Source organism: Hyla sarda, chromosome 1 (genome assembly GCF_029499605.1).
Source record: "Hyla sarda isolate aHylSar1 chromosome 1, aHylSar1.hap1, whole genome shotgun sequence".
In the NCBI taxonomy this organism is placed as follows: Eukaryota; Metazoa; Chordata; class Amphibia; order Anura; family Hylidae; genus Hyla; species Hyla sarda.
The window spans coordinates 558,841,507-558,867,683 of NC_079189.1; the positions used below are offsets into that span (position 1 = coordinate 558,841,507).

General features: G+C 41.4%; 2 protein-coding genes across 7 annotated transcripts in view; one reads left to right on the plus strand and one right to left on the minus strand.

The window, feature by feature from the left end:
* Window positions 1-716: 716 nt before the first annotated feature.
* The window catches only part of CDC20B (cell division cycle 20B), a 39,451-nt gene continuing 13,990 nt past the window's right edge, over window positions 717-26,177 (minus strand). For 3 of the 6 annotated variants that reach the window (XM_056542340.1, XM_056542329.1, XM_056542336.1), the window contains 10 exons: window positions 17,842-18,049; window positions 14,469-14,617; window positions 13,758-13,854; window positions 10,863-10,967; window positions 9,092-9,288; window positions 6,636-6,730; window positions 5,733-5,958; window positions 4,396-4,521; window positions 3,645-3,762; window positions 717-3,138 (listed from right to left, as the gene is read on the minus strand). In XM_056542340.1, the coding sequence (XP_056398315.1) occupies window positions 3,035-3,138; window positions 3,645-3,762; window positions 4,396-4,521; window positions 5,733-5,958; window positions 6,636-6,730; window positions 9,092-9,288; window positions 10,863-10,967; window positions 13,758-13,854; window positions 14,469-14,617; window positions 17,842-18,049 (1,425 nt within the window). In that variant the 3' untranslated portion in view covers window positions 717-3,034. Of the gene's footprint in view, window positions 3,139-3,644; window positions 3,763-4,395; window positions 4,522-5,732; window positions 5,959-6,635; window positions 6,731-9,091; window positions 9,289-10,862; window positions 10,968-13,757; window positions 13,855-14,468; window positions 14,618-16,687; window positions 16,812-17,841; window positions 18,050-21,776; window positions 21,974-23,393; window positions 23,685-26,177 lie in introns of those variants that run through there. The other 3 variants (XM_056542354.1, XM_056542346.1, XM_056542362.1) reach the window with 3 other exon arrangements.
* Window positions 19,331-25,454, plus strand: GPX8 (glutathione peroxidase 8 (putative)). The gene is made up of 3 exons (XM_056542425.1): window positions 19,331-19,942; window positions 20,244-20,505; window positions 24,684-25,454. Exons 1-3 carry the CDS (start codon window positions 19,676-19,678, stop codon window positions 24,845-24,847), a joined length of 693 nt encoding a protein of 230 aa, XP_056398400.1. The 5' UTR covers window positions 19,331-19,675; the 3' UTR covers window positions 24,848-25,454.

Genomic DNA, 26,177 nt, shown 5'->3' on the forward strand with positions numbered 1-26,177 from the left:
TGTCTCCTTGTGCTAACAACATTGTCAGCAGTTTGGAACATGAATTATAGGTGACATATTCTCTTTAATACATAACTATTAATTATTCTTCTTTCCTTAATGCTATTTAATGCTACATAAGTTTGTGCTATGTTTTGCTAAACGTTTGAACCCAGGACAAGCACATTCATCTTCACTTTTTCGTTGTTATATCATTGTTATAATTCATTTATTGTTCTTGTTCTCTGTATTATTGTGTCAAATGTTTAGTTGAGGGGACAACGATGACTGTGACACAGGGAGAGATGAGGGGACACTGATGACTGATCATATGATGTCATGTTGTGTTATGTAACGTTGCATGTGGCATCATAACAAATTTGTCAAGCCTTAAAGGAGAGCTCCAGAATATAAAAATTGTCCTCAATACTACCGGCAGTAAAAAAAAAAAAATTAATAGATACATACCTTCCTTCTCTTCCCCGATGCCTCCAGTAACCCACTCCGGCCTCCGACCGCGATCCTCTTCCTGGTTGCCGGTGGTCGACGAGTCATACTGCACTCAGCCAATCACCGACCGCAGCGAAGTCCCAACTCGGCCGACGATAGGCTGAGCGGCAGTGTGATGTTTTCGGCCCGGCAGCAGATGCTGTATGACTCGCCGACCACCGGCAACCAGGAAGAGGATCGCGGCGGAGACTGGAGTGGGTTACCGGAGGCACCGGGGGAGTGAAGGAAGGTATGTATCTATTTATTTTTTTATTGACGGCAGTATGGAGGACAATTTGTCTAATCTGGAGTTCTCCTTTAATATACAGAGTGACTTCACCAGCAGAATAATGAATGTCACTCTACAGGACCAGTAATACAGGATCAGTATAGGATAAGTAATGTGATGTATGTGCACAGTAATTCCACCAGCAGAATAGTGGGTACAGCTCTGGAGTATTTATCAGGTATACTCCAGAGCTGCACCCACTATTCTGCTGGTGTGGGTAACTGTGTACAATTATATTATCTGTACAGGGAATTATATTGTACAGTATATACACAGTGACTTCACATCAGCAGAGTAGTGACTGCAGCCCTGGGAGTATAATACAGGGTGATCTGTCACTGAACTTTCTCTCAGACTCTCTTCTCCCCCGATTGCTTCGCTCTGGCTTCAAAAGGTCCTTCAGCCACAATCCCTTCTATCTTGTTGAGCTTCGCCCCACATGTACTGGTCACATGACTGTGACACCACCACAGGTCCTATACCCCCAGCATGCAGCAAATACAAAGCATGTCCTGGTCAGACAGTTCCTGCTGTTGTGTGGAGATATCCGCTCCTCAGTGACTGCCCGACCAGTACCTGCTCTATAATCGCTGCATGGGAACCAGCGGGCGCCTTTGCAGATTTTCTTGCACAAACTGCCGGGGAAACTGCTGCGTACCCCTGATGGTACGTGTATCCCGGTCTGGGAGCTGCTGTTATAGATTATACAGTAAGTCCTGTGTGTTCAAAGTTTATAATAAAGTTAAAAGTGCTAATATTTTGTACAGATGGAAGGTGGCCCAAGGAAACCCAGTCCAACACAGCTTGGGGCTGCCTTCTAATTATTGTCCCTGAAACATACAATGGCCCAAAACCAACAGTTCCTTTTTCTTAGCATTTCAAGCATGTTCACACCATTCCTGGAAGATTTATTATGACTTTCCCAATCTTGCTCAGAAAGGGGCATGTCCTTGGTCAGTTCAATGTAACTGATTAATTTATTATGGGATGCCCTACAGATTCTAGCGCATGGTGTTTGCACTTTCATGGCTAATTTTAAATTGGTCAGTTTTCCCATTAAAGATGTGATTGATGCAGTTTGGTGTGAAAAAAACAAATACACTAATACTGAAGAGACAGATAATATACAGTTATCAAGTATTACAAGAAACTATAACCCTAGTGAGGTATGTGAAATGTCTGTTTTTGTGTTTTTGCTTTTTTCAGTTTAAGACCCTGTTCAGACTTTGTTTGTATACAGTATCAATTTTCTGTGCTATTCACCCTGGATAGGGAATAGTTAATGCTCTGAGCCAATGGGAACTTGGGTGGGGCTATTTAAACTTGAGCTTTCCTATAGTCTGTGCTGGTTATTTGTGCAATACTCTGACAATGTCTGTTTTGGCATGCACCTTGTATTTATCTGTTAATATCTGAGTTTTAACCATGGTTTAATAATCATGTTTATGATAGCTTTTAGTCTGCTTGGTTTTATGTACATCAGTCGGTTTTTAGGATTATGTATGTCCGTTCTGCTTAGTCTTTGTTCACATTGTGAGTCTTGCTTGTTACTCGTGCTCTGTATGTTATAATTTCTGTTTGGTATCCAGGAGTCTATTCAGATTCATCCGGTTCTAGTCTAGTGTTCTATGTATTATATTTCTGTTTCCTACTAGGTCAGCATCCTGATCACAAGGTGGAGTGTGTCCGCTGGCTAGTAGTCTATTTGGCTTTATTATGCTGTCTAATCCTTTTGTGGAGTGGGGTGTCCAGTTTGTTTCTGTTTTGTGTCCCAGTGTGAACGGTGTTCTATGTTCCTGATCAGTTTGGTGTTTAGCATTCAGTTCTTTCGTTCATCCCCTGCATCTCTTGTTCATTTATACATGTCTGCCGTTTATCTGGATTTCAGTTTATGAATTGTATGTTTTTACACTGCATCCTGCCCTGTTTGTGAGTTTATATTCTGTCTGGTATATCTGGTTTTCTGATAGTTTTCCCATTCTGTTTCTGGCCTGTAACCGACTATGTATATTATTTGTATTTTACCCATTGCGTAGCGCAGGGAGGGACCGGCTCCAAGTTGTCGATCCATCGTTAAGGGTGGATGGGTAAGTAGGCAGGGAGAGTTTTTCTAGGGTCTGTTTAGGGCTTGCTCTCCCTGTCCACCCCTGGTCATGACAGTATGATTTTGAAAACCCACCAATCTCAGTAAATCTGGGCCAATATGTTCCTTTACATCAGAGCAATGTTAAAGTCTCTAACTTCATGATTATCTTTTGTTCTCCTTTAGTTTACTCTTTATTTGCTGTATTTCCATATAAAAGATGTTTCATTTGCTGCCGCTGAAAAGATTCTCTTGTGATCTGGACTTAGCACAAGGTGCAGAACTCTTCCTATGTGCCCTGTAAATAGGCAATATAAAGTTAAATCATGTATCGCAATGATACAATTATATTAATGCACATTTAAGACAGAATTTATCATTCCTTGTGCCAAAGGAGAATGGCTAAAATTGCTAAATTCTCTAGCACAAGCTCTGTTTGTGGGAGCTTGTGCAACATTTGTTGACCAACAATTCCTATTTGTTGGAAGGGTCAAGTGACAATAAGTTGGTTACAAAATGTCTCCCATTTTGGGACCCCAAGCAAACAGCTGTAATCTTTGGGGGAGTCTGGCAGTAAGTCTTACATTTTTCCAGTGCCAGCACAGGGGAAATTGGGTATTACACAGTTCCCATTGAAAGCAAAGGCATGTCTATGTAATAAACAAAAAAAAAGTTCTTGCTCTATGCAGAAGAGAGGACCCCCACCACACTAACTTCCTAAATGGGTACGTGGAAATAGAAAATCATTATTTATTTATTAATTTTTTAAAGAAAATCTATGTGATTAGTAAATATCATACTCACCATGAATATCAGTAACTTTTGCTAAAGAGGGGTATTGCCAAATAGACATTTGGTTTCTTGGAGATCCGTGACCAGTGACAAGCTCTCTTGTATCTGGCAGCCAAAGCATGGAACAGATCTAGTCCACACATATAAAATAAAATTAAAATAAAAAGAGAAAATAAATGTGAAGTATACAGCTGTTGATCTTACACAGTGAATTCAAGTGCAATGCAAGTGAATAAGCTCCTAGAAAAAACCTGGAGTGGGACTGGCATATGTAGCCATAGTGCATAGAAAAATCTGCATGGATCTCAGGGCCTGTCTTGGATTATTGTCATTGATACATGCAAATTTTGCTGCAGATTTTTAATTTTTTTTCAGATTTGGAGAATTTCCACTTTGTGCAAAAATAGTAAAAAACGTAATTTTAATGAATATGTTCATGGTGTAAGTTATTGTATGACCATAATTATTACTAAGTTAAAAGGATGGGGTTCTTCATGCACCTCTTGTCTATTATAGGACAAAATTAAATATACAATTGGGAGGAAGCACTAGCCCAACCAGAAGGGGAAAAAAAAACTGCAAAGAAAAACTGTGTCTTTGGAACAAGACTCTCTTGGAAAGATTCTCTCTTTTTTTTTTAACTTTCTATACTGTACATAATAAATCATATAGTAAAGCGACTGAGCTATAGACATGATGGCAGGAGCGCTACAATGTAATAAGAATGCACTGTTCATACACATAGTAAAAATTACTTGCTTACCTGTGAGTTTGTGCTCATTGAGTCTGTCATTTTTCCATTACTTGTATCCCAAATACGTATGTGGCCATCACTCATTCCACCTCCTACAGCAATATGGTCAGAGAGCCACGGACACCAGGCCATAGCCTGTAGATGATAAACCAAAGTGTTGACATACGGCTTTGATTTTGTATTGCAGCCAACATTCTTGCTATGGTTTTGTTCCTTTTCTCAGGAGTCAATAGTTTTACAATTAATTCCAGCGTGCAGTCAGAACAGACATTAGATTGTTGGAAAGTGAAGCACAGGTCGTCTACAGATCTTTTCATGACTGACAATAATTTTCCAAATTGGAATGTGGAACCATGACATATATTACCTACCCAAAGGCATTGCCAGCACAGTGTCTATTGTCGCCCATAGATTGCCAATATGTGATCTCTTCTTGTTTGTCTCTTTAAAGAGAGCCATATGGTTTTCACATACCGTATATACTCGAGTATAAGCCGATTTTTCGTGCTGAAAACACACCCCTCGGCTTATACTCGAGTGAACTCTCCGCCCTCAGTGGTCTTCAACCTGCGGACCTCCAGATGTTTCAAAACTACAACTCCCAGCATGCCCGGACAGCCATCGGCTGTCCGGGCATGCTGGGAGTTGTAGTTTTGAAACATCTGGAGGTCCGCAGGTTGAAGACCACTGTTCAGACATTGACGGGGGGGGGGGGGGGATGATGACAGGTGGTGATGATGAAGGGGGGGTGGGATGATGACATGTGGTGATGATAAAGGGGGGGGTGGGATGATGACAGGAGGATGATGACAGACGGTGATGATGAAGGGGGGGTGGGATGATGACAGGCGGTGATGATGAAGGGGGGGTGTGGGATGATGACAGTGGGATGATGTTGAGGGTGTTAATGACGGGGGTCTGAATGATGAAAGGGGGGGATGATGTATTTCCCACCCTAGGCTTATAGTCGAGTCAATAACTTTTACTGGGTTTTTGGGGTAAAATTAGGGGCCTCGGCTTATATTCGGTCGGCTTATACTCGAGTATATACGGTAGTGCCATACCAAGCCCTAGCTGCTGAAATTATGCTCACATAGTGCTATATGAAACAAAGAAAGTACCACATACTCACATGTGCCATGTTTGTCAACACAAGAGCCATATAGTATCTATATTACCATAGTGTGCCAAATATAGTCAACAAGTACCAAGAGAAGCTATACTTTGCCTATATAAATAGTGCATTATGGTTCCTAAACAGATGCCTTCCACAGGTGACATCTGGTTAAACAAGTGTTAAGAACAGTACACAATCTCTAGTGTTATCTCCTTCTGGTAAATCTCACCTTGACAGCTGTGGGGTGCACCATGCTCTGTAGTGGTGTACTAATCCTAGAGGATCCTGGATCATAGGGCCAGATTTTAAGTATCCCATCACTTGATCCACTAGCCAAAAGCTTTTCTGATGGTGACCACTTTAGACTACAAATGCCTTGCTTGTGACGTTGAGTTCCAATGAGGTGTTCTTCCATGCGGACATCATGATGATGTATATGACCAAGCCTGGAGCCACTGCACAAAACAGAGGTGGGTAAATGGATGAATTGGAGGAAAAATAATTTACTCGAATGTACTATTTTCTTGAAATGTAATTGTGAAAAATGCAACATTGTGACTAGCATTTCAAAGAAAGGTCAAACTGTAGCCTAGAATCAAGACGACACGGCAAACTGTGAATTCTATGCATTTATTAATAAAGCTGAACAGCTGCTATCCCTGGAATTTTCCTTGCATTTACTACCTTGTGACTAACAAAAGGACACCACCGTGAGTAGACTTGACCATAAACAAAAGCTTCATGATGATAATAATAATAATAATAAAGGAAATGTAGTAGATAATATTATAATGCTTAATTTGTGGATTGAATATGTATCACTTCTCCCTTCCGCTGGAGGTCAGAAATATGGAGTGAACAGCAGACCTTCCATAGAAGCATCACAAACCTTTGCTATGTGGTGTATAAATAGATGAGGCAACACTAAGTAACCAGTCGTTGTTTTCATGCAGCGCTGACACAAATACGCAGCAAAAAAGCGCATGCATTACATGAGGATTTTGTTACCGATTCCCTGGGGATCTCATCCCTATACACAGAAGATGGTGAAATCAATCACAAATCCACAACATAGTTGGCTGCCTATTTGCAGGCAAAATTCCTACCCGGTGGATTGCATGCCTGTCCTTACCTGCTTACAATGTGTTGATTCCAGCTTAAAGCCCCCACTACAGACATGTGCCCAAGCATGTTCCTAAGTCTCTTCTGAGTTTCAATGTCCCAGAGCTGAAAGATTAGAAAAGTCCATTATTTCACAGCTCACTGACATTATTTTTTGTCACTCAATTTTCAATATTTATTTACAATTTAATAGCCTAAATGATATGGCTATTTTCAGAAGAATCCTAGGACAGATTAAACATCGTGTAGATTTGGATTGCCATTTATGAGACGGCAGAAAGAATAGACATTTCTAATTCAGAAACATCTGCCGTGGAAATTTCACCATGGGACTCTGCTGCGACTCCACTGTGTGAACATACCCTCTGAGTATGTTCACGTGGGCTGGCTACACTCCAAAATCCACAGCACATTACAGTGGTAGCAATGTGAATGAAGTTTACACACTGAAAAATAAATCTGCTGAAAATGTGTGTGGAAATTGACCTGCAGTCAATAAATACTAAGGATTTATGAAAGATTTTCCTCATTGATTTCAACGAGAGAGTCCAATCTTCAGAAAATCAGCAGTTATTGTAGATTTCAAATTCATTATTTTATTAGAACATAAACATATTGCACTTCCTAATTTCCGGTAGCAAATCCAACACAAAAACACAAAATCTACACACTTTGGTACTGTCCTTGCAGATTTACCTGCAGGAATTCTACAGATTTTCCTATGGGTGGTCACCAATAGACGTGTGCCAAGACACATTGGTCAAAATTTATGAATTTACATGAAACAAAAAAAAATTTGTATTATATTACATTTAAATGTCTTTAGGGCCTTTTATATTCAGAGACTAATATTTCCTTCCTGTATTGTCTTTATAGCCAGTGCAGAACGGTATATTAGCATTGTATCAGCTGCAATAATTCTGAGTTTATGGAAACAAAAGTGATACAAGATGACTATTAGAGATGAGTGAATTTACAGTAAATTCGATTCATCACGAACTTCTCGGCTCGGCAGTTGATGACTTATCCTGCATAAATTAGTTCAGCCTTCAGGTGCTCCGGTGGGCTGGAAAAGGTGGATACAGTCCTAGGAAAGAGTCTCCAGCCCACCGGAGCACCTGAAGGCTGAACTAATTTATGCAGGATAAGTCATCAACTGCCGAGCCGAGAAGTTCGTGACAAATCGAATTTACTGTAAGTTCGCTCATCTCTAATGACTATAGTTTCCAGCAAAAGAAAGACATAGCAGCTGCATACAGAGCCTTATCTGAATGTACAGTATAGTGTTGCTATCGTAAAGCCTAAAACAGTACAGTGAAGCTGTAACTTAAATAGCTGTAACTTAAATGGGCACTGTATTAAAACAATTTTTTGCTATTGCACTCCTTATGTCAAATAAAAAAATCTTCCTAATGTACTTTGTTTTAAAAAATTAAGTTTTCTATATTTTATTTGTGTTTAAAAAAGTAGCCTCTACTTATTCAGAGCACATTTTCCCCCATCCTTTGCACAGACACTGGACTCCTGCTGGCCTGGCAGAAGTCCAAACTCTGGCAATGCAGTCTGGAGTGCAGAAGGGGGTGTGTGCAGCCTTAGCCAATCATAGCTCATCTCACACTGAACTGCTCTGGGCTGTGTGTAGCAGAGTGAGGGAGGAAGTTCTCCCCTGGATGGCTTCAGATGATGTCACAGCCTGCTGGAGAATGCCCCTTTCCAGCCTGTAATCTGACTGAGACTGAGCAGAAACTACACAGCAATATCAAGGTATAAAAATAAAGGCAGGGGGTGGTTTATCATGATGGGGGCAGTGAACTGGGAGGATTATAACATTTATCAAGATCATGACAGGTACTCTTTAAATACCGTGGCCTCCTAATAATAATAATGGAATAATTTGAATGGCTTTGCCACAATCTACACAGTAAAGCCAAGAGTGTTCTGCAGAAAACTGGTAATTTCAGTTTACAGCATGTCCCAGATCTTGTGTGAAATACATTTTATGTCTGGATTGGCCCAGATTTAACAATCTGTCAGAAAAAAAATTGTCTCATAGCAACCAACCACAGATCAGTTTTCATTTATAAGATATAAATGTCATCAGTTTTCATTTATAAGCTCTTGTATAATAAACCCTAAGCTGCTATGCGTAAAGCAGACACATTTTTCTTTCATGCAGTTTGATAAATCCGGGCTTTTGTATGTTAACCATAAGGCTAGGTTTCCACTTGGTCTTTTTTCTGGCAGTTTTTGGAAAACTGCCACTGCAGTTTTTGAGCCAAAGTCAGAAGTGGATCCATAAGGAAGGAGAAGTATAAGTCTTTCCTTTATATCTCCTATTTCTTTTGAATACACCTCTGGCTTTGGCTCAAAAACGGCAGTGGCAGTTTTCCAAAAACTTCCAGAAAAAAACCAAGTGGAAACCTAGCCTTAGAGCTCAATTGCTACAAGTTGCACAAAAATACCTACCTGAACTTCTCCATTGCTTGTGCCCACCGCCAGACATGACCCTGCATTTATCCATGATACTGATGAAACATATGTTGATGAAGAATGTAAAAGAATAGTTTGAGCAATGCTATTGTTTTCCGTATTCCAAATATATGCAGCTGATTTTAGCCCCAGGGCGACATGATTTTCTGAATTCCAATCCAACAAGTTTAGATCTGAAAAGAAACAACAAATATATGTAAGTAGAGGCACAGTGATGTAAATATAAGGATAATCCCATATTAAGGCAGAAATTGTAGCAAACCCTACACTTTAGGTGACTGATACAAATGGGAATACAGTGGTCCCTCAAGTTACAATATTAATTGGTTCCAGGATGACCATTGTATGTTGAAACCATTGTATGTTGAGACTATAACTCTATGGAAACCTGGTAATTGGTTCTGAAGCCACCAAAATGTCATCCAAAAATAGGAAAAAGTGAGGATTAAACAAAAATAAATAGATAACTAGTATAGATAAAGCAAATCCTTACATATAAAAGTAAGAAAGATCTGCTGGGAGCTGTAATCACTGTCTATGTCAGTGTTTCCCAACCAGGGTGCTTCCAGCTGTTGCAAAACTACAACTCCCAGCATGCCCGGACAGCCGTTGGCTGTCCGGGCATGCTGGGAGTTGTAGTTTTGCAACAGCTGGAGGCACCCTGGTTGGGAAACAATGGTTTATGTAGAGAACAGGAGCTTCTTCAGGGTCCTATACAGTACACACAGTGTCCCAAATGGAGCCGCCCTTACTTGGTGTCCAAAGGAGCCGCTAACCCTGGCACAGGTAAGGAGTAGTACAGAACTTGTAGTTCCTCCCTGTACTGTAGGGGGGCGCTACCAGACAGCCGGTCAGTGCATGTACTTCAGTAATAGAGGTGATTCACCAGTAAAATGCCCATTCTGATTGGTCGGCTCTTCCAGCCATTGACACGTTTCACAGATCTGGACTGTCTGTAGCATTGTATGTTGAGTCTGGTTTCAAGTTACAATGGTCCAGAAAAGACCATTGTATGTTGAAACTATTGTATGTTGAGGCCATTGTAAGTTGAGGGATCACTGCATAGGGAAATGTTAGTGAGCATAGTCATTTGAAGAAAAAAAAACATTAAGCTCATAAAATCATTCTAGAGGAAATCTTACTTAAGAATAGCTTACTTAATATTTCTTTAGAGAGGATGGCGCAAGTTGATTAAAGCCTTATCTCTATGTACAATATAGTATTTCTATAATGTCTTAGCAAGGCCTTCAGCAGTACAGTAAAGCTGCAACCTATTATTAAAAGAGAATTTCAGCAATAAAAAAAAATGTATCCCCTATCCACAAGAATAAATAGTGGATTGCGGTGGGGTCCAACCGCTGAGATCCACCACGATCTGCGGGACAGGACCCTGACTCTCTCAGTACGTGTCATTTACTGGTAGACGGCACATACTGCATTCATTTCTATAAGAGTGCCAATAATGCCCGAGTGCTGTACTCAGGTCTTTTCGGCACTCGCTCCAATCATTTCTATGGGAGGGTGGAAAAGACCTAAGTCTGCATCACGCGCTCCTCACTGAGCGCAGGGTCCTGTTCCAGAGATCGCGGGAGGTCCTGTTGGTTGGACTCCCAACAATCAGCCAATATGAAAGCAACAATGGGCATTTAACATTATAATAAAACATTCTATTCAATCAATAGGTGTTGGTAACAATATTAGTCGTAATATTATATGTGACAATAAAATACGACTTACTGGAACTTACAGTAATCATTCCGAAGCCCGGACAAATGGATCTTTACGTCAGGTTGCAACAAGCTCCTATTGGAAGAGTTTTGCAGTGAGACGTCTGTCTTGTTTTGTCCACAGCCTGCAGAAAAACATTACTCTATAGAATTAAGTACATCTGATTTTTATAAGGATGTGAAGGGATTGTTTCAGCGACGCTTAAGGTTATATAACACTGGAAGGGTTAAGTGATGGATTTTTTGCAGACTTTACCTAAAAAAAATCCAAAGCAGATTGCAGTGTACAGCAAGTGGATGAGATTTTACAAATGCTGCGGATGAATGTCCAGCGGAGGAGCAAATGATTGGGTCTGAGAAGGAAAGGGCATAGAAGCCAATTTTCTCCAACCATTGTGGCACTATGCTGAAACAGACTATCAATGGCGCCTTAATCTAAGCAAAATACTTGGAAGCCGTTGATTTTTTTTAATGAAAAATGGATGACTGATGACCTGCCAGATTACAAAGGACCTCAATGCAGGCACGTGCAGAGGGGTTGTCTTCATGTGTCAGCCCATTTAAGGAGGATTTCTCATGTTGACTGAAGTATGCTTTGTGACACGAGAGGGGAAAACCAATGATCCAAAGACTGACCAAACTTGTATTAGTCTTGTGAAGTGAAGTTAAGTATTAGCTTTTCTGTGTAATGGAGCAAATGACAGACATCTCAAAAGAGGAATGAACATAGGATAAAGAACAGAGCATTTTAATTTGATACAAGTCCATCACAAAGACAACACACGTAGGTTATATTCACATGGTGGAATGGAAATTTGTGTGCACAATCCACAGGCAGCAGAGTACAGGCACAACATGCCGGCGCTAGGACCGCATTCGGTAATGTGCCATCTCATAGACTGCAATGCATTTCCTTGCAGACTCCATAGAAAGAATAGACAGGTCTATTTTTCTGCGGACACCGGAATAAGAATTTCCGCGGCAGAAACATCTGGCGTGGAAATTCTGCCGTGTGCACAGTGCAGCATGATCACATTAAAATCGTTGAAATTCTGTCGCGTGAATATGGCCTTATTGATAATCAAAGGATTTTCCCACTGTAGACAAATATAGCATATTAATTAGATATGCTATCAATGTCTAATAGGTAGGGGGTTTATCTCTGGGTCCCTATTCTGAAAGGAGGCCAAATACAGGAGGAGACTAAAGGGAGAGGTGGCTATGAGTGCAGCTCTCTATGAAGTTAATTTAGGGAATTTATGAATGAATAATTATCTCAGATAAAAAATGTAAAAAAAACAGAGCCGATTTCTTCATTTAAAAACAGCACCACAACTGTCCTCAGTTTGTGTATGGTATTGTAGCTCTGTTCCATTGAAGTCAATGGAGCCAAGTTGTAATACAACACACAACCTGAAGACAGATGTGGTGCTGTTTTTGGAAGAAATTAGCTCTGTTTATCTATGTGTGGATAACCATTTTAAGCAATGATGCCTAGCCTTGCAGATGAAGGGGGCAAAAGTTTCCTGGCCAATGATAGGTCCAAACCTCTACCAATCAGGAAACCATTGCATATCTTTTGTCTATACTGTACAAGAAATTCTGTAGGCACAAAAACACAAAAAAATTGTAAGAACCCCTAAGAAGAAGGTTATATAATCAACAATATAGAGCCATAACTAAGAAACTGCTTAAAGGGGTACTCGGCTGGAAAACAAAACATCAGAAAGTTAAACAGATTTGTAAATTACTTCTATTTAAAAATCTTAATCCTTCCAGTACTTATCAGCTGCAGTTTATTACAGAGGAAGTTCTTTTCTTTTTGAATTTCTTCTCTGTCTGTCCACAGTGCTCTCTGATGACACCTCTGTCCATGTCAGGATAGGTTTGCTATGGGGGTTTTCTCCTGCTCTGGACAGTTCCTGACATGGCCAGAGGTGTCAGCAGAGAGCACTGTGGTCAGACAGAAAAGAAATTCAAAAAGAAAAGAACTTCCTCTGTAGCAGCAGCTGATAAGTACTGGAAGGATTAAGTTCTTTAAAAAGAAGTAATTTAGGGTATATTTACACAGCAGAATTTCCGTGTGCGGAATTACACCTCAAATTAAAGCCCATAGACTTCTATGGGATTCCGCACTCCCATTCACACTTATGAATTTTTGCTTGTGGAATTCCACTTGTTTTGCTTCTGGAAATCCCCATAGAATAGGGCACCAGTTTAACACATGACCCGCAGTTTGACCAATGGGCTTTGGCTCAGCCCCCCTCTATATAAGGGGGCGGCCATTACAATTCTCTCTCTTATGCTCCCTGCTGAGGAACAGTCAAGATCAGATGTCTCAGTGCTAGTGTCCAGCTACCTGGAAGGCCATAAATCTACAGTCATTCCAGTAAGTCAAGTCTATGTCTGCTGTCACTGCCTACAGTGTAGCCAAGCCTCAAGTCAATTATCTACAAGTACAACTAGTCTCAGCAAGCTGCAAGGTCCTTCTGTATTCCTGGCCACCTCTCTGGGATTCTGGCCTAGCTGTGAAGATAATAACACCTGTCTTAACTCAGTAAAGCCTCCGTTAAACCATAACTTGGTTGTGGACTCTCATTTTCACTGCCTAGCCATTGGAATAGCAGAGATACCATTTGGATGGTTCCGGTACCCAAAAACCACTCTAGCATCACAGACATTAGGGGTTAATAACACCTTGCCTCTGGGGTTAATACCATGTTGCCCCATCCTCTACACCCCATGGTCCCGCCATCACCGTGGGCCACTACAATAAAATCAGGGGTAAAGGAACTAAAAAGATGTTTTAACAGTGGAGGGCCAAAGGGGATAACCCTTGAAAGAATGAGTAGGATCTGGTTGAATTAGTGTCCAAGAAAGTAGAATCAGCTCCATTTCCTTTTTTTTCCCCATACCTCTGTGTATACAGGAGTCTTTTTCACATATCTGCATTGTAGTGTTATGTAGCTTTGATGTTCCAGTTTTATGCTCTTCCACAGAGGTCAGGAATATCTGCAAACAAAATAACTGAGTTACATGTGGGACCCTTTTATGTACAGTAGCATAGTATATACTGGCCTGGGCCTCTAGGCCTTGTTTCCATAAGGGAGATTTTTTTGCAGAGGTTTCTCCCAAAAAAGGCCAAGGCCAATGCCATCACCACTGTTTCTTCTATACTATGTACTCTGGAAAGGATAGAATTAAAAACTACATGCCCTACAGACAGGCAGATCTGATATTGGACTCATTGATCCAATTAGAACGATGTTTAACTTCTTCCTTTTAAGAGGGCTCAGCTTAGAGCAGTGTTTCCCAACCAGTGTGCCTCTAGCTGGTGTAAATCTACAGCTTCCAAACTACAACTTCCAGCAAGCCCAGACAGCTGAAGGTTGTTCGGCAACAGCTGGGGGCACACTGGTTGGGAAACACAGGCTTAGGCTATGTTCACATGGCAGATTTTAGCTGCCTGTGGTCACCACAAGGAGGAGCTAAGAAGCTCACTGCGTACAGTTTTAAAGTTTTGAAGCAAGTTTGGTAGTTTCTATTGTGTTTTATGTTTGCTTGTTTGTTTGTTTTAGCCAAAACCAGTATTAGGTGATAGTAATGGCATTATTCTGAGAATTTACCTGAGGCTGAAGAAATGATAATTTTTTCTGATTTAGACATTTTCTCATAGATTTCTTAGAGATGCTGTGGCTTACGATGGGATGGTCTTCAGAATGGGATGGTTTGGAAGTTGAGTCCGGAACACTTACATTGGATACTTCTGTGAGGTCTGAAAAAAAGTTACAGTACATTAAGAAGGTATCAAGGCCTGACAAAGTGCCAGTAGACATGAAACTTCCATCTCCTCCTTTTGCACACCCTTACTGTCCACTGTAACCCCCCCATTTATGTTATAAGTGTTATTCAATATAGAAGAAAAAAGAATGTAATGAAAATCAGTGAGTGCCGTGGTTCATTCCTTGCGGCTATGTGGCAGTAGACTTTTCATTTTTTATTCATTTATAATATTATAAAATACTAAAAAAAAATCTGTTCACTATTCAGCTCAACAATATTATAAATGTTATAAACAGATTCTTTCAAATACAATACCAAATTAGACTATATTATTTGGTTTGCTTCAAGTGTTCTTTTATTTCATCTTTTTTTACATTGTTCATTTTTTACTATTTAATATGTCAAGCGAGCAGATGTATTGGGAGTCAGGAGCAATAACTGTTGGCTATACCAGCTATCATCTGTTTAAGGGAGTCCTTTAGTGGACTTTTGGCTCTTGGCCTAAACCATGTCTGGGCAAAAAACACATTGGGGGAGATTTATCAAAGGATTTAGACTGGTTTTTCCTGTCTAAATTTGTCGCACAGAAAGTCGCAGTCTAAATATGTGTGACTTTCCTGCGACTTTTGCTGTAGAGGATTTTTAGAACATGATGCATGCAAGTCTATTTTAGACGGAAATGCATTGGAAAATGCATTGGTGCTGAATTTATCAAGTGCGACTTTTGTGCGACAAGTCGCATCTGCCCAAAATACGCTGAAATGTCAGACCATGTTGGAGCAGGTCTAAATGCAGTTTAAGCTGTAGACCCTGAAGTCTGAGCACAGAATTTATCAAGGGCTGTGAGACCTTTGATAAATTAGGAGCACAATAGACAGGAGACTACTACATACGCTGGTCTATAAGCATACCCAGAATAGACTAGATTAGGAAATGTCCCCCATAGAGTATAACTGCACTTAAAGGGTATTCTGCTGCTCAGTGTTTGGAACGCTGGAGTTGGCGCCGGGAGCTTATTACATCATAGCCCTGCCCCCTCATGATGTCATGCCCTGCCCCCTCAATGCAAGTCTATGGGAGGGGGCGTGATAGCTGTCATGCCCTCTCCCATAGACTTGCATTGAGGGGGCGAGCCGTGACGTCATGAGGGGACAGGGCCATGACGTCACGAGCTCCCGGCGCTGGCTCCAGCATTCAGAAAAGTTTGTACCAAACGCTGAGCAGTGGAGTGCCCCTTTAACCCACTAGATGCCACAGTCAAAAGTGACTGCAGCGTCTAGGCAATTAAATGTTAAGTGCAGGTCCTGTCATGCAACTAATGGTTCTATCCTTCCCCCAATGCAATGCTAATCGATTGTCATGACAGCATGGGGCCTTCTGAAGGCCTCTATGGTTGCTATGTTAAAAGAGTACTCCAATAGAAAAAAAAAAATTAATCAACTGGTGCCAGAGAGTTAAACAGATTTGTAAATTACTTCTATTTAAAAATCTTAATCCTTCCAGTACTTAGCAGCTGCTGTATGTTACACAGGAAGTTATTTTCTTTTTGAATTTCTTTTCTGTCTGACCACAGTGCTCTCGATTGACACCTCTGTTCATGTCAGGAACTGTCCAGAGCAGGAGAGGTTTGCTGTGGGGATTTGCTCCTGCTCTGGGCAGTTCCTGACATGGCCAGAGGTGTCAGTGGTCAGACAGAAAAGAAATAAAAAAAGAAAAGAACTTTCTCTGTATTATACAGCAGCTGATAAGTACTGGAAGGATTAAGATTTTTTGAAGGAAGAATTTTACAAATCTGTTTAACTTTCTGGCACCAGTTGATTTAAAAAAAAATTTTTTTCCACCAGAGTACCCCTTTAAGTCTCCTATTACAGCCTGCCATAAGTATGCTGTAATAGTAGATGATCAGAATTGACAGCACACTACAACACATATGTATAAGAGATAAAAAGACACGTTTAAAAAAAATTTAAATAAAAAAATGGGCCCATATAAAAAATTTAAATCACCCCCTTTTTCTATTTTTAAAATTATAAAATTTAATGAAAAAAAAAAGAAACATAACTGTTATCGGCCTGGACTCCTAGAAAACCATGTGTTGCCTGAAGCATCTACTTCAGAGTTCCAACAAGAACATCCACTCTCAAATATTCAAATGCCATGTTCTCCTTTCATACACATCTCTTTACCTGTAAAAATAAAATTCTGCTGGTTGGCTTTGGACCAAGTAATGGTTCCGCTCTACTCTACTGTCAGATATGACCCAACAGCTTAGTGTGACTGTGGTGTAATCTTCCACAATTCACAACAGGAACCTAGCAGAAGTTTGAGGTTAATGTTCTGTATGAACAGAGAATAAAACATTGCGTGACTAAAATGCTGTACAAAGGTAGTAAAGCAAAGTACAGTGGTCCCTCGACATACGATGGGAATCCCTTCCAAATGGACCATCGTTTGTTGAAACCATCGTATGTTGAGGGATCTGTGAAATGTAAAGTATAGGACAGTGGTCTACAACCTGCGAACCTCCAGATGTTACAAAACTACAACACCCAGCATGCCCGGACAGCCAACGGCTGTCCGGGCATGCTGGGAGTTGTAGTTTTGCAACATCTGGAGGTCCGCAGGTTGAAGACCACTGGAATTGGAGGTTATACTCACGTGTCCCCGCCACTCCGGACCGTCACCCCTGCCTGGATGTCTCCCCCCATCACTGTCGCCGCGTCCCCGTGGTGTCCCCGACGCTCCGGCAAGGCCTCTGCTTCCCAGGCATCCACGCTCTCCGTTGCTGCCATCACGTCACTACGCACGCCGCTCCTATTGGATGACGGGACGGTGTGCGCAGCGACGTGATGGAGACGATGGAGAGCGCCGACGATGCAGGGGATTCTGAAGAGGACGCGCCGGAGCCCCGAGGACAGGTAAGTGGTCATCACCGGACCACACGGGGCACCGTAAACTGCTCTCCGGCGGCAGGTGAAGCATTCTGCGCTGCCGGATAGCCATTTATGCGATGGCCCCGACATACAAAAGCATCGTATGTTGATGCTGCCTTCAACATGCGATGGCCTCTGAGAGGCCATCGTATGTTGAAATGATCGTATGTCGGGGCCACCGTAAGTCGGGGGGTTACTGTATATCAAAAATTAGCTTATTATCCAGGGATTCATATAGAAAAATCTCCGCATTGTATTAAGTAAATATACATGCAGCACCTACATGGTAATAATACCAATTTTTCCGGTGTTCGCCAATATTCATCCGATGAGCTCAGGGACTGCTCACTGAAGGCAGGCTCCTGGTGTTGTCCTTGACAATACTGCCATCTAGAGGAAATCGGACTACTAGCGACAGGAATCTGTCTTGCCCGTCTTCTTAAGATGCTTCTTTTGAATCTTGAATATGACATCTTTCCGATGTCTGGTGTCTAAAGTAAGAAATAAGATATTGCAAATTACTATCAGAACTAAACAATGTATTGGATATTTATTTGAATGTATTACACAGTATATTGCATTAATGGGATCCACAAATATCTCAAGATTGAGGGCCCCCTATCCCCCTACAACTTAGTTATGGCTTCCAAAAACAAGTATGCTGTTTAGTAGTTTGTGTAATTCTTATTGATATTAATGGGGGTTGCCTAAACAGCGTACCGCCACTAGTCATGTTGTTTCTGTAACTCCCAAGTGGAAAACTATTTTATTTATTTATATATATATATATATATATATATATATATTTTTTTTTTTTTTTTTTTTAAATCAACTGGTGCCAGAATGTTAAACAGATTTGTAAATTACTTCTATTGAAAAATCTTAATCCTTCCAGTACTTTTTAGGCGCTATATACTACAGAAGAAATGCTTTTCTTTTTGGATTTCTCTGACATCACAGGGGTTCACAGACATCGTGAGCGGAGATGGGGAAGACAGGTCAACGACCGTTTCACCGCAACTGCGGCTTCTACTGGACCATATAGTAATATTTACAAATCATTTATTATTATGCAACAACATTTAAGGAGAACTATCATGCAGAAAAACTTATCTTCTATCCAAATGGGGGCTAAGTTTTAGATCACAGGATGGGGGGGGGGGGGTCCGACTTCTATTAAAAAATCTTAATCCTTCCAGTATATATTATGGGCTGTATACTACAGAGGAAATGCTTTTTCCGTGCTTTTGGATTTCTCTGATGTCATGACCACAGTGCTCTCTGCTGACCTCTGCTGTCCATTTTTGGAACTGTCCAGAGCAGGAGAAAATCCCCATAGCAAACATATGCTGCTCTAGACAGTTCCTAAAATGGACAGCAGAGGTCAGCAGAGAGCACTGTGGTCATGACATCAGAGAAATCCAAAAGCACGGAAAAAGCATTTCCTCTGTAGTGTATAGCCCATGAAATGTATTGGAAGGATTAAGATTTTTTAATAGAAGTCGGACCCCCCTCCCCCCTGTGATCTAAAACTTAGCCCCTATCTTTTGGATTGAAGATACGTTTTTCTGCATGATAGTTCTTTAAAAGTTGTTGCATAATAAACAATAACTGATTTTTAAATATTATTAGAAGCCGCAGTTGCGGTGAAACAGTCGTTGACCGGTCTCCCCCGTCTCCGCTCCCGATGTCTGTGAACCCCTTTGTCTGAAATAAAGAAGTACCTTTTATACCAGCGCATCGAGTGCCGTGAGTATCTTTTCTACATGCTTGTATGTAAATATTATTACTCTGGGTGTGCATCGCTTTCATGTTTATGTTTTTCCTTCTTTTTGTGATTGGTTATACCTGATGGCACCCCATGTTATTTTTTGGAGAGTTGAGCCCCCTTTCTTTTCTATTTATTACTGCAGCTCAGTCCCATTGACTTCAATGGAGGTGAGTTGCAATACCAGACACAACCTGTGAACAAGAGTGTTGCTGTTTTTAATTTTTATTTTTTTTTGCAAACAACGATGACACTAATACAAAAACGTGTCATCATAGTTTGAATGTGACTTAAGATCCTCCTCTGTATCTTCCGGAGGGCTGAGAAAGCATCTGGTTTCCAGTTACGGATGACGCTCCTCCCTACATTCCAGGGACTTGCTGAAACTTCCCTGCAAAAAATCTCCAAAATGGAGACTCTGCCTCCTCCGTATGCCTTAAAATGCTCGTCCCCAAAGGCTAAAGTATTTCTTGTTTTCTTCTCTATGGTCGTATGCACGGCCGCTTTATTTATTTTACAGTTAAAATTCTTCAGGCCCAGAGGGAAAGACTTCTACTCCTATGAAGTGAAGGATTCCAAGGGGAGGACGGTATCACTGAGCAAATACAGAGGCAAAGTAAGTCACAGCTTATAGACTGCATATATTAGACTGTTACGTATACTATATATACCTATTACTGTGTATATACCTTTAGATAAAGTAATGATATGTTTACATCACTATTGTTGCCATTTTTTACTCTCTTTACTGTATATGTCCCCTATATGACTTAAAGCAGTTTTCTCTTAACTGTGGACCTGTAGATGTTGCAAAAACTACAACTCCCAACATGCCCGGACAGCCGTTGGCTGTCCGGGCATGCTGGGAATTGTAGTTTTGCAATACGACAATGAGTTTCTGCCTTTCTCTCCTGCAGGCATCTCTGGTTGTAAACGTGGCGAGTGCCTGTCAGCACACAGATGCAAACTACAGAGGGCTGCAGGAGTTACAGAGGGAGTTTGGGCCGTCCCACTTCAATGTCCTCGCGTTCCCCTGCAATCAGTTTGGGGATTCGGAGCCAAACACGAATCGTGAAATAGCCGCTTTCGCCAAAGGAAACTACGCAGTGACGTTCCCCATATTCAACAAGATAAAGATTCTGGGCTTGGAGGCGGAACCTGCGTTTCGGTTTCTTGTAGGTAAGTCTATGGGCTTTTAGAGGTATGGAAATGAAGGTGGTTACCTTTGTTTTCTATGGCATTTGTTCACTGAGATTTTGATCCTATTTATTTGCCTGTACAGCGGCAAACTACCGTATTTTTCGCCCTATAGGACGCACCGGCATATAAGGCGTACCCAATTTTAAAGGTGCAAAATCTAGAAAAAAAAAGATTCTGAACCCAACAGTGATCTTCAACCTGCGGACCTCCAGATGTTGCAAAACTACAACTCCCAGCATGCCCGGACAGCCGTTGGCTGTCCGGGCATGCTGGGAGTTGTAGTTTTGCAACATCTGTAGGTCCGCAGGTTGAAGACCACTGGATAGGAGGTAGTACTCACCTGTCCCCGCCTCTCTGGACCCGTCACCGCTGCCCTGGATGTTGCTCCTTCGCTGTCGCCGCGTCCCCAACGCTCCGGACGTCTTCTTCCCCAGGATCCACGCTCTCCGTCGCCGTCATCCGTCGCTACGCACGCCGCTCCTATTGGATGACGGGACGGCGTACGCGACGACGTGATGACGTCGAAGGAGAGCGCCGGCCATGAAGGGGATCCTGACACGGAGCAGACACCGAGGAGGCAGGTAAGGTCCCTCCCCGTGTCCTGTAAGCTGTTCGGGACGCCGCAATTTCACCGCGGCGGTCCCGAACAGCCCGACTGAGCAGCCGGGTTAGTGTCACTTTCCCTTCAGACACGGCGGTCAGCTTTGATCGCCACATCTGAAGGGTTAATACAGGGCATCACCGCGATCGGTGATGTCCTGTATTAGCTGCGGGTCCCGGCCGTTGATGGCCGCAGGGACCACCGCGATAGGTGTGTTTTTTTGCCGTATAGGACGCACCAACTTCCCCCCCCCCCCCCAGTTTTGGGGAAGAAAAAGTGCGTCTTATACGTCGAAAAATACGGTAAGTGTGGTGCGATGTGAGATGTATGGGGCAGATGTTGTAGCCCAGGGGCAGATGGTATTAACCTCTAAATGTTTGTGACGCCAGGGCTACCCGATGGTTGCTCCGCTAGTCCTAGGCAGGGCAAGTCCAAGGCCAGGTTAGGGTTAACAGTAGCTTTACTGAGGTAGACAGATGGTAACAGTCTTTACAGCTAGGCCAGGATCTCAGAGAGGTGACCAGTAACATGGAGGGGACCTTGCAGCTTGCTGGGACTTGCAGTGACTTGACAGACTTTAACACAACCACGCTGACCATAATAGACTTGACTGACGATAATGACAGCAGACAGAGATGACTTGACTTACTGACATGTGGCTATAGGTTAGGCTTGAGGCCTCCAGATGTGCTGGACACTCGCTCTGAGATGCCTGGAATGGACTTGACCTCAGCAGAAAAGAGAGAGATTGTAGTACCTCTCCCTCTTAAAAGGGGGGCTGAGCAAGGAGTCCATAGGTCAATCTGCAGGTCGCCTGGTTAGCTGGTGCTCTCTGGGTAACAAACATGTGAATTGAACATGTGACCACATTATCATGTGACAAACTCAAAGGTCCTTTATACATAATACATATAACACTATGGGAGAGACACTGCAGCAGAGCCCCTAGGACACAGAGGGACTAAACCTGACAGGGCCTAAGTACTGAACGGGACTATATCCTGTACTGGGACATCACATAAGTTTCTATTATGGACCTGTCCATGTACCAGCAATAGTTGCCACCACAAGTCACTGTATTGTCCCTTAGATACAATGGTTTATGGGGTGCACCCCCCTCCCCCATAATGTGACATGTGAATATATGGAAGCTATGTACTTCTGTCGGTATAGGATAAAAGCTTCCTATAGACCACATATTAAGGAGATGTAATATGGCTATGTGCATGAGGCCTAATGCACAATCCTTGAGTACACTATTTTAAAGGGGTACTCGGGTAGAAAACAATTTGTTAAAGTCAACTGGTGCCAGAAAGTTGAAAAGATTTGTAAATTACAGAAAGGAAAAAGAAAAAAAAAGCAATGTGCAGCTCACAAAAAATTAGTGGAGGTGGATCTATGGTACAGTACTTACACTAAAAGAAGTACAATAGAAATGTATTAAAAAGAAAAATATAGAACCATCACCTCAAGACTAATACCAGATAAACTGATACATGATGAATAAAAATTAATAAATTTAAACAGAAATAGAGAACCATGCTTCAAATTGATGATGATAACAAAGAATACATTTATTAAGATAAATATAATATAAAAAAAAATAATATATATATATAAGGGGGGATATGATAAACGTATATAAGTATATAAATGGCCCATACAAAAAATATGGAGAAAAACTGTTCCAGGTTAAACCCCCCCAAAGGACGAGGGGGCACTCCCTCCGTCTGGAGAAGAAAAGGTTTAGTCTAAAGGGGCGACACGCCTTCTTTACCGTGAGGACTGTGAATTTATGGAACGGTCTACCTCAGGAACTGGTCACAGCAGGAACAATTAACAGCTTTAAAACAGGGTTAGATACATTCCTGGAACAAAATAACATTAATGCTTATGCAGAATTATAAAACTACATCCCTTTCCCTTATCCCCTTACACCCTTCCCTACAATTCCCTGGTTGGACTTGATGGACGTATGTCTTCTTTCAACCATACTAACTATGTAACTGCTAACTATGTAACTATATATATATATATATATATATATATATATATATAAAGCCTCCTTACACAGGGCCCTTGTGGGGAGGCAAGTAGTAAATAAAATATAATGAACAATTATACCGCTCTATAAGGATATCAGGAAATTAATTAATCCGGCATCTGTTAGTCCGAAAGTTATCACAGTCCGCAATTATAATGCATGTAAATGGATGTAAATTCAATATTCCATATGTGGGTAGCCGTATCAGAAATATATATTTACCAGCTGATGATATACAAAGTGTCAGAGTCGTCCAAGTTCCATTGATGTCTGAGGCTCCATATGCTGTATTGAGCGCTGGCGTGCCCTTCTGCGGCTGGTCTGCCTGCCACAGACCGAGTGTGAAGCCGCCGTTCACAGAGATGAAGAATACAGCTGATGGAGGATAAATGCTGACATATACTTCTGCAGCAGACAGACCAAGTGGGAAGCCGCTGATAGCAGAAGGAGAAATGGATGATACAGCCTCGTGGGGAATCTCGGCATCTGACGTCAGCCAAATGATAGGGCTGGTGGAGATGGAAGATCCGGTAAAGGTAAATGGAACCATGCGGCTGGATTAAAAGTCGGGGTCGGTCTTTGCGGTAATGTAGAATAAAGTCCCAAACAGATGCGGTAATGATGCAGTATTTAATTCTAGACACGTTTCAGGGTGCTAAATGAAATGACCCTTTCCTCAGTAGATGTCCTCATGTCTACTGAGGAAAGGGTCATTTCATTTAGCACCCTGAAACGCATCTAGAATTAAATACTGCATCATTGCCGCATCTGTTTGGGACTTTATTCTACATTACCGCAAAGACGGACCCCGACTTTTAATCCAGCCGCATGGTTCCATTTACCTTTACCGGATCTTCCATCTCCACCAGCCCTATCATTTGGCTGACGTCAGATGCCGAGATTCCCCACGAGGCTGTATCATCCATTTCTCCTTCTGCTATCAGCGGCTTCCCACTTGGTCTGTCTGCTGCAGAAGTATATGTCAGCATTTATCCTCCATCAGCTGTATTCTTCATCTCTGTGAACGGCGGCTTCACACTCGGTCTGTGGCAGGCAGACCAGCCGCAGAAGGGCACGCCAGCGCTCAGTACAGCATATGGAGCCTCGGACATCAATGGAACTTGGACGACTCTGACACTTTGTATATCATCAGCTGGTAAATATATATTTCTGATACGGCTACCCACATATGGAATATTGAATTTACATTCATTTACATGCATTATAATTGCGGACTGTGATAACTTTCGGACTAACAGATAATGGATTAATGAATTTCCTGATATCCTTATAGAGCGGTATAATTGTTCATTATATTTTATTTACTACTTGCCTCCCCACAAGGGCCCTGTGTAAGGAGGCTTTATATATATATATATATACTGTATATATTTTTATATTATATTTATCTTACCGTTTCTAAAGAAAATATAAAAGTGCAGAAACTTTTTAAACATCCCTCGTATTTCAAACTAATTCCATAGATAACCCAGTTCATGTATTTCAATTTAGATTCAACTAAGAAGGAGCCAAGATGGAACTTCTGGAAATATCTGGTTAACCCCCAAGGTCAAGTCGTGAAAACCTGGAGACCCGAGGAGCCTGTGGAAAATATCAGAGATGAAGTGGCCTCTATTGTCAGGGAAATCATCAAGAGGAAAAAGGAAGATCTTTAAAGCCACAAAAAACCTTAGGCCAGACTGTTTACAGCAAGAATCCTTCATGGGTCTTAATTTTAGAAGATTATTTTTTACAAATTTTTCCAATGGGTTTTATATTTTGCTACTTTAGTAGAATTCATTTTTATATTTTTGAAATCCTGTCCAAAATTTTCCAATGGGATGTGCCACTGTTTGGGTTGGGGGATTTGATAATGCACAATGATGGCCTGTTATGAATGGCTTTTTTCTGAAGAGAAATATTAAATTATTGGTTGTGGGATAAAATGTTGATGATATTATGTAAACCTGTCATATTCCAACACAAACTAATTTCCAAATTCTGTGGATAAGACACACATTGCTGTCACTTCTGTTATAAAATGATGGAGTGCCAAATCTATCACATGGCAGACTCATCATTTTATAACAGAAGTGACAGCAATGTGTGGGTTCCGTCATGGGCTCTGTAGTTTTCATGGAAAGAAAAGTTCTGTGTACTGTGCTGTTCTTCCAGTCAAATATGTCGGAAGTTGCATTTTAAGGGGAACCCCGTTGGAGTCAACTGGTGCCAGAAAATGAAACAGATTTGTAAATTACTTCTATAAAAATAAAAAATAAATCTTAATCCTTCCAGTACTTGTCAGCTGCTGCATGATCCACAGAAAGTTGAGTTGTTCTTTTCAGTCTGACCACAGTGCTCTGTGCTCTCTGCTGACATCTCTGTCCGTGTCAGGAACTGTCTAGAGCAGGAGAGGCTTGCTGTTGGGTTTTGATTCTGCTCCGGACAGTTCCTAACATGGACAGAAGTGTCAGCAGAAAGCACTGTGGTCAGACTGGAAAGAACTACACAACTTCCTTTGTAGTATACTGTAGCTGATAAGTACAGGAAGGATTAAGATTTTTTAATAGAAGTAATTTACAAATCTGTTTAACTTTCTGGAGCCAGTTAATATGATTTTTTTTTTCCACCAGAATACCCCTTTAAGGCTCCAAACATGAATTATTATATGGTACACATACATATGGTTAAAATATTTATATACACTGCCCAAAAAAATAAAGGGAACACTTAAACAACACAATGACACTTCTGTGAAATCACACTGTCCACTCAGGAAGCAACACTGATTGACAATCAATTTGACATGATGTTGTGCAAATGCAACAGACAACATGTGGAAATTATAGGCAATCAGCAAGACACCCCCAATAAAGGAGTGGTTCTGCAGGTGGTGACCACAGACCATTTCTCAGTTCCTATGCTTACTGGCTGATGTTTTGGTCACTTTTGAATGCTGGCAGTGCTTTCACTCTAGCGGTAGCATGAGACGGAGTCTACAACCCA

Excerpts from the sequence above, each read along its gene's own strand:
- GPX8 (XM_056542425.1), top strand. The coding sequence starts at position 19,676 with ATGACGCTCCTCCCTACATTCCAGGGACTTGCTGAAACTTCCCTGCAA. Across the intron at positions 19,943-20,243 it reads TGAGCAAATACAGAGGCAAA|GCATCTCTGGTTGTAAACGT; the intron begins GTAAGTCACAGC and ends TCTCTCCTGCAG. Across the intron at positions 20,506-24,683 it reads TGCGTTTCGGTTTCTTGTAG|ATTCAACTAAGAAGGAGCCA; the intron begins GTAAGTCTATGG and ends ATTTCAATTTAG.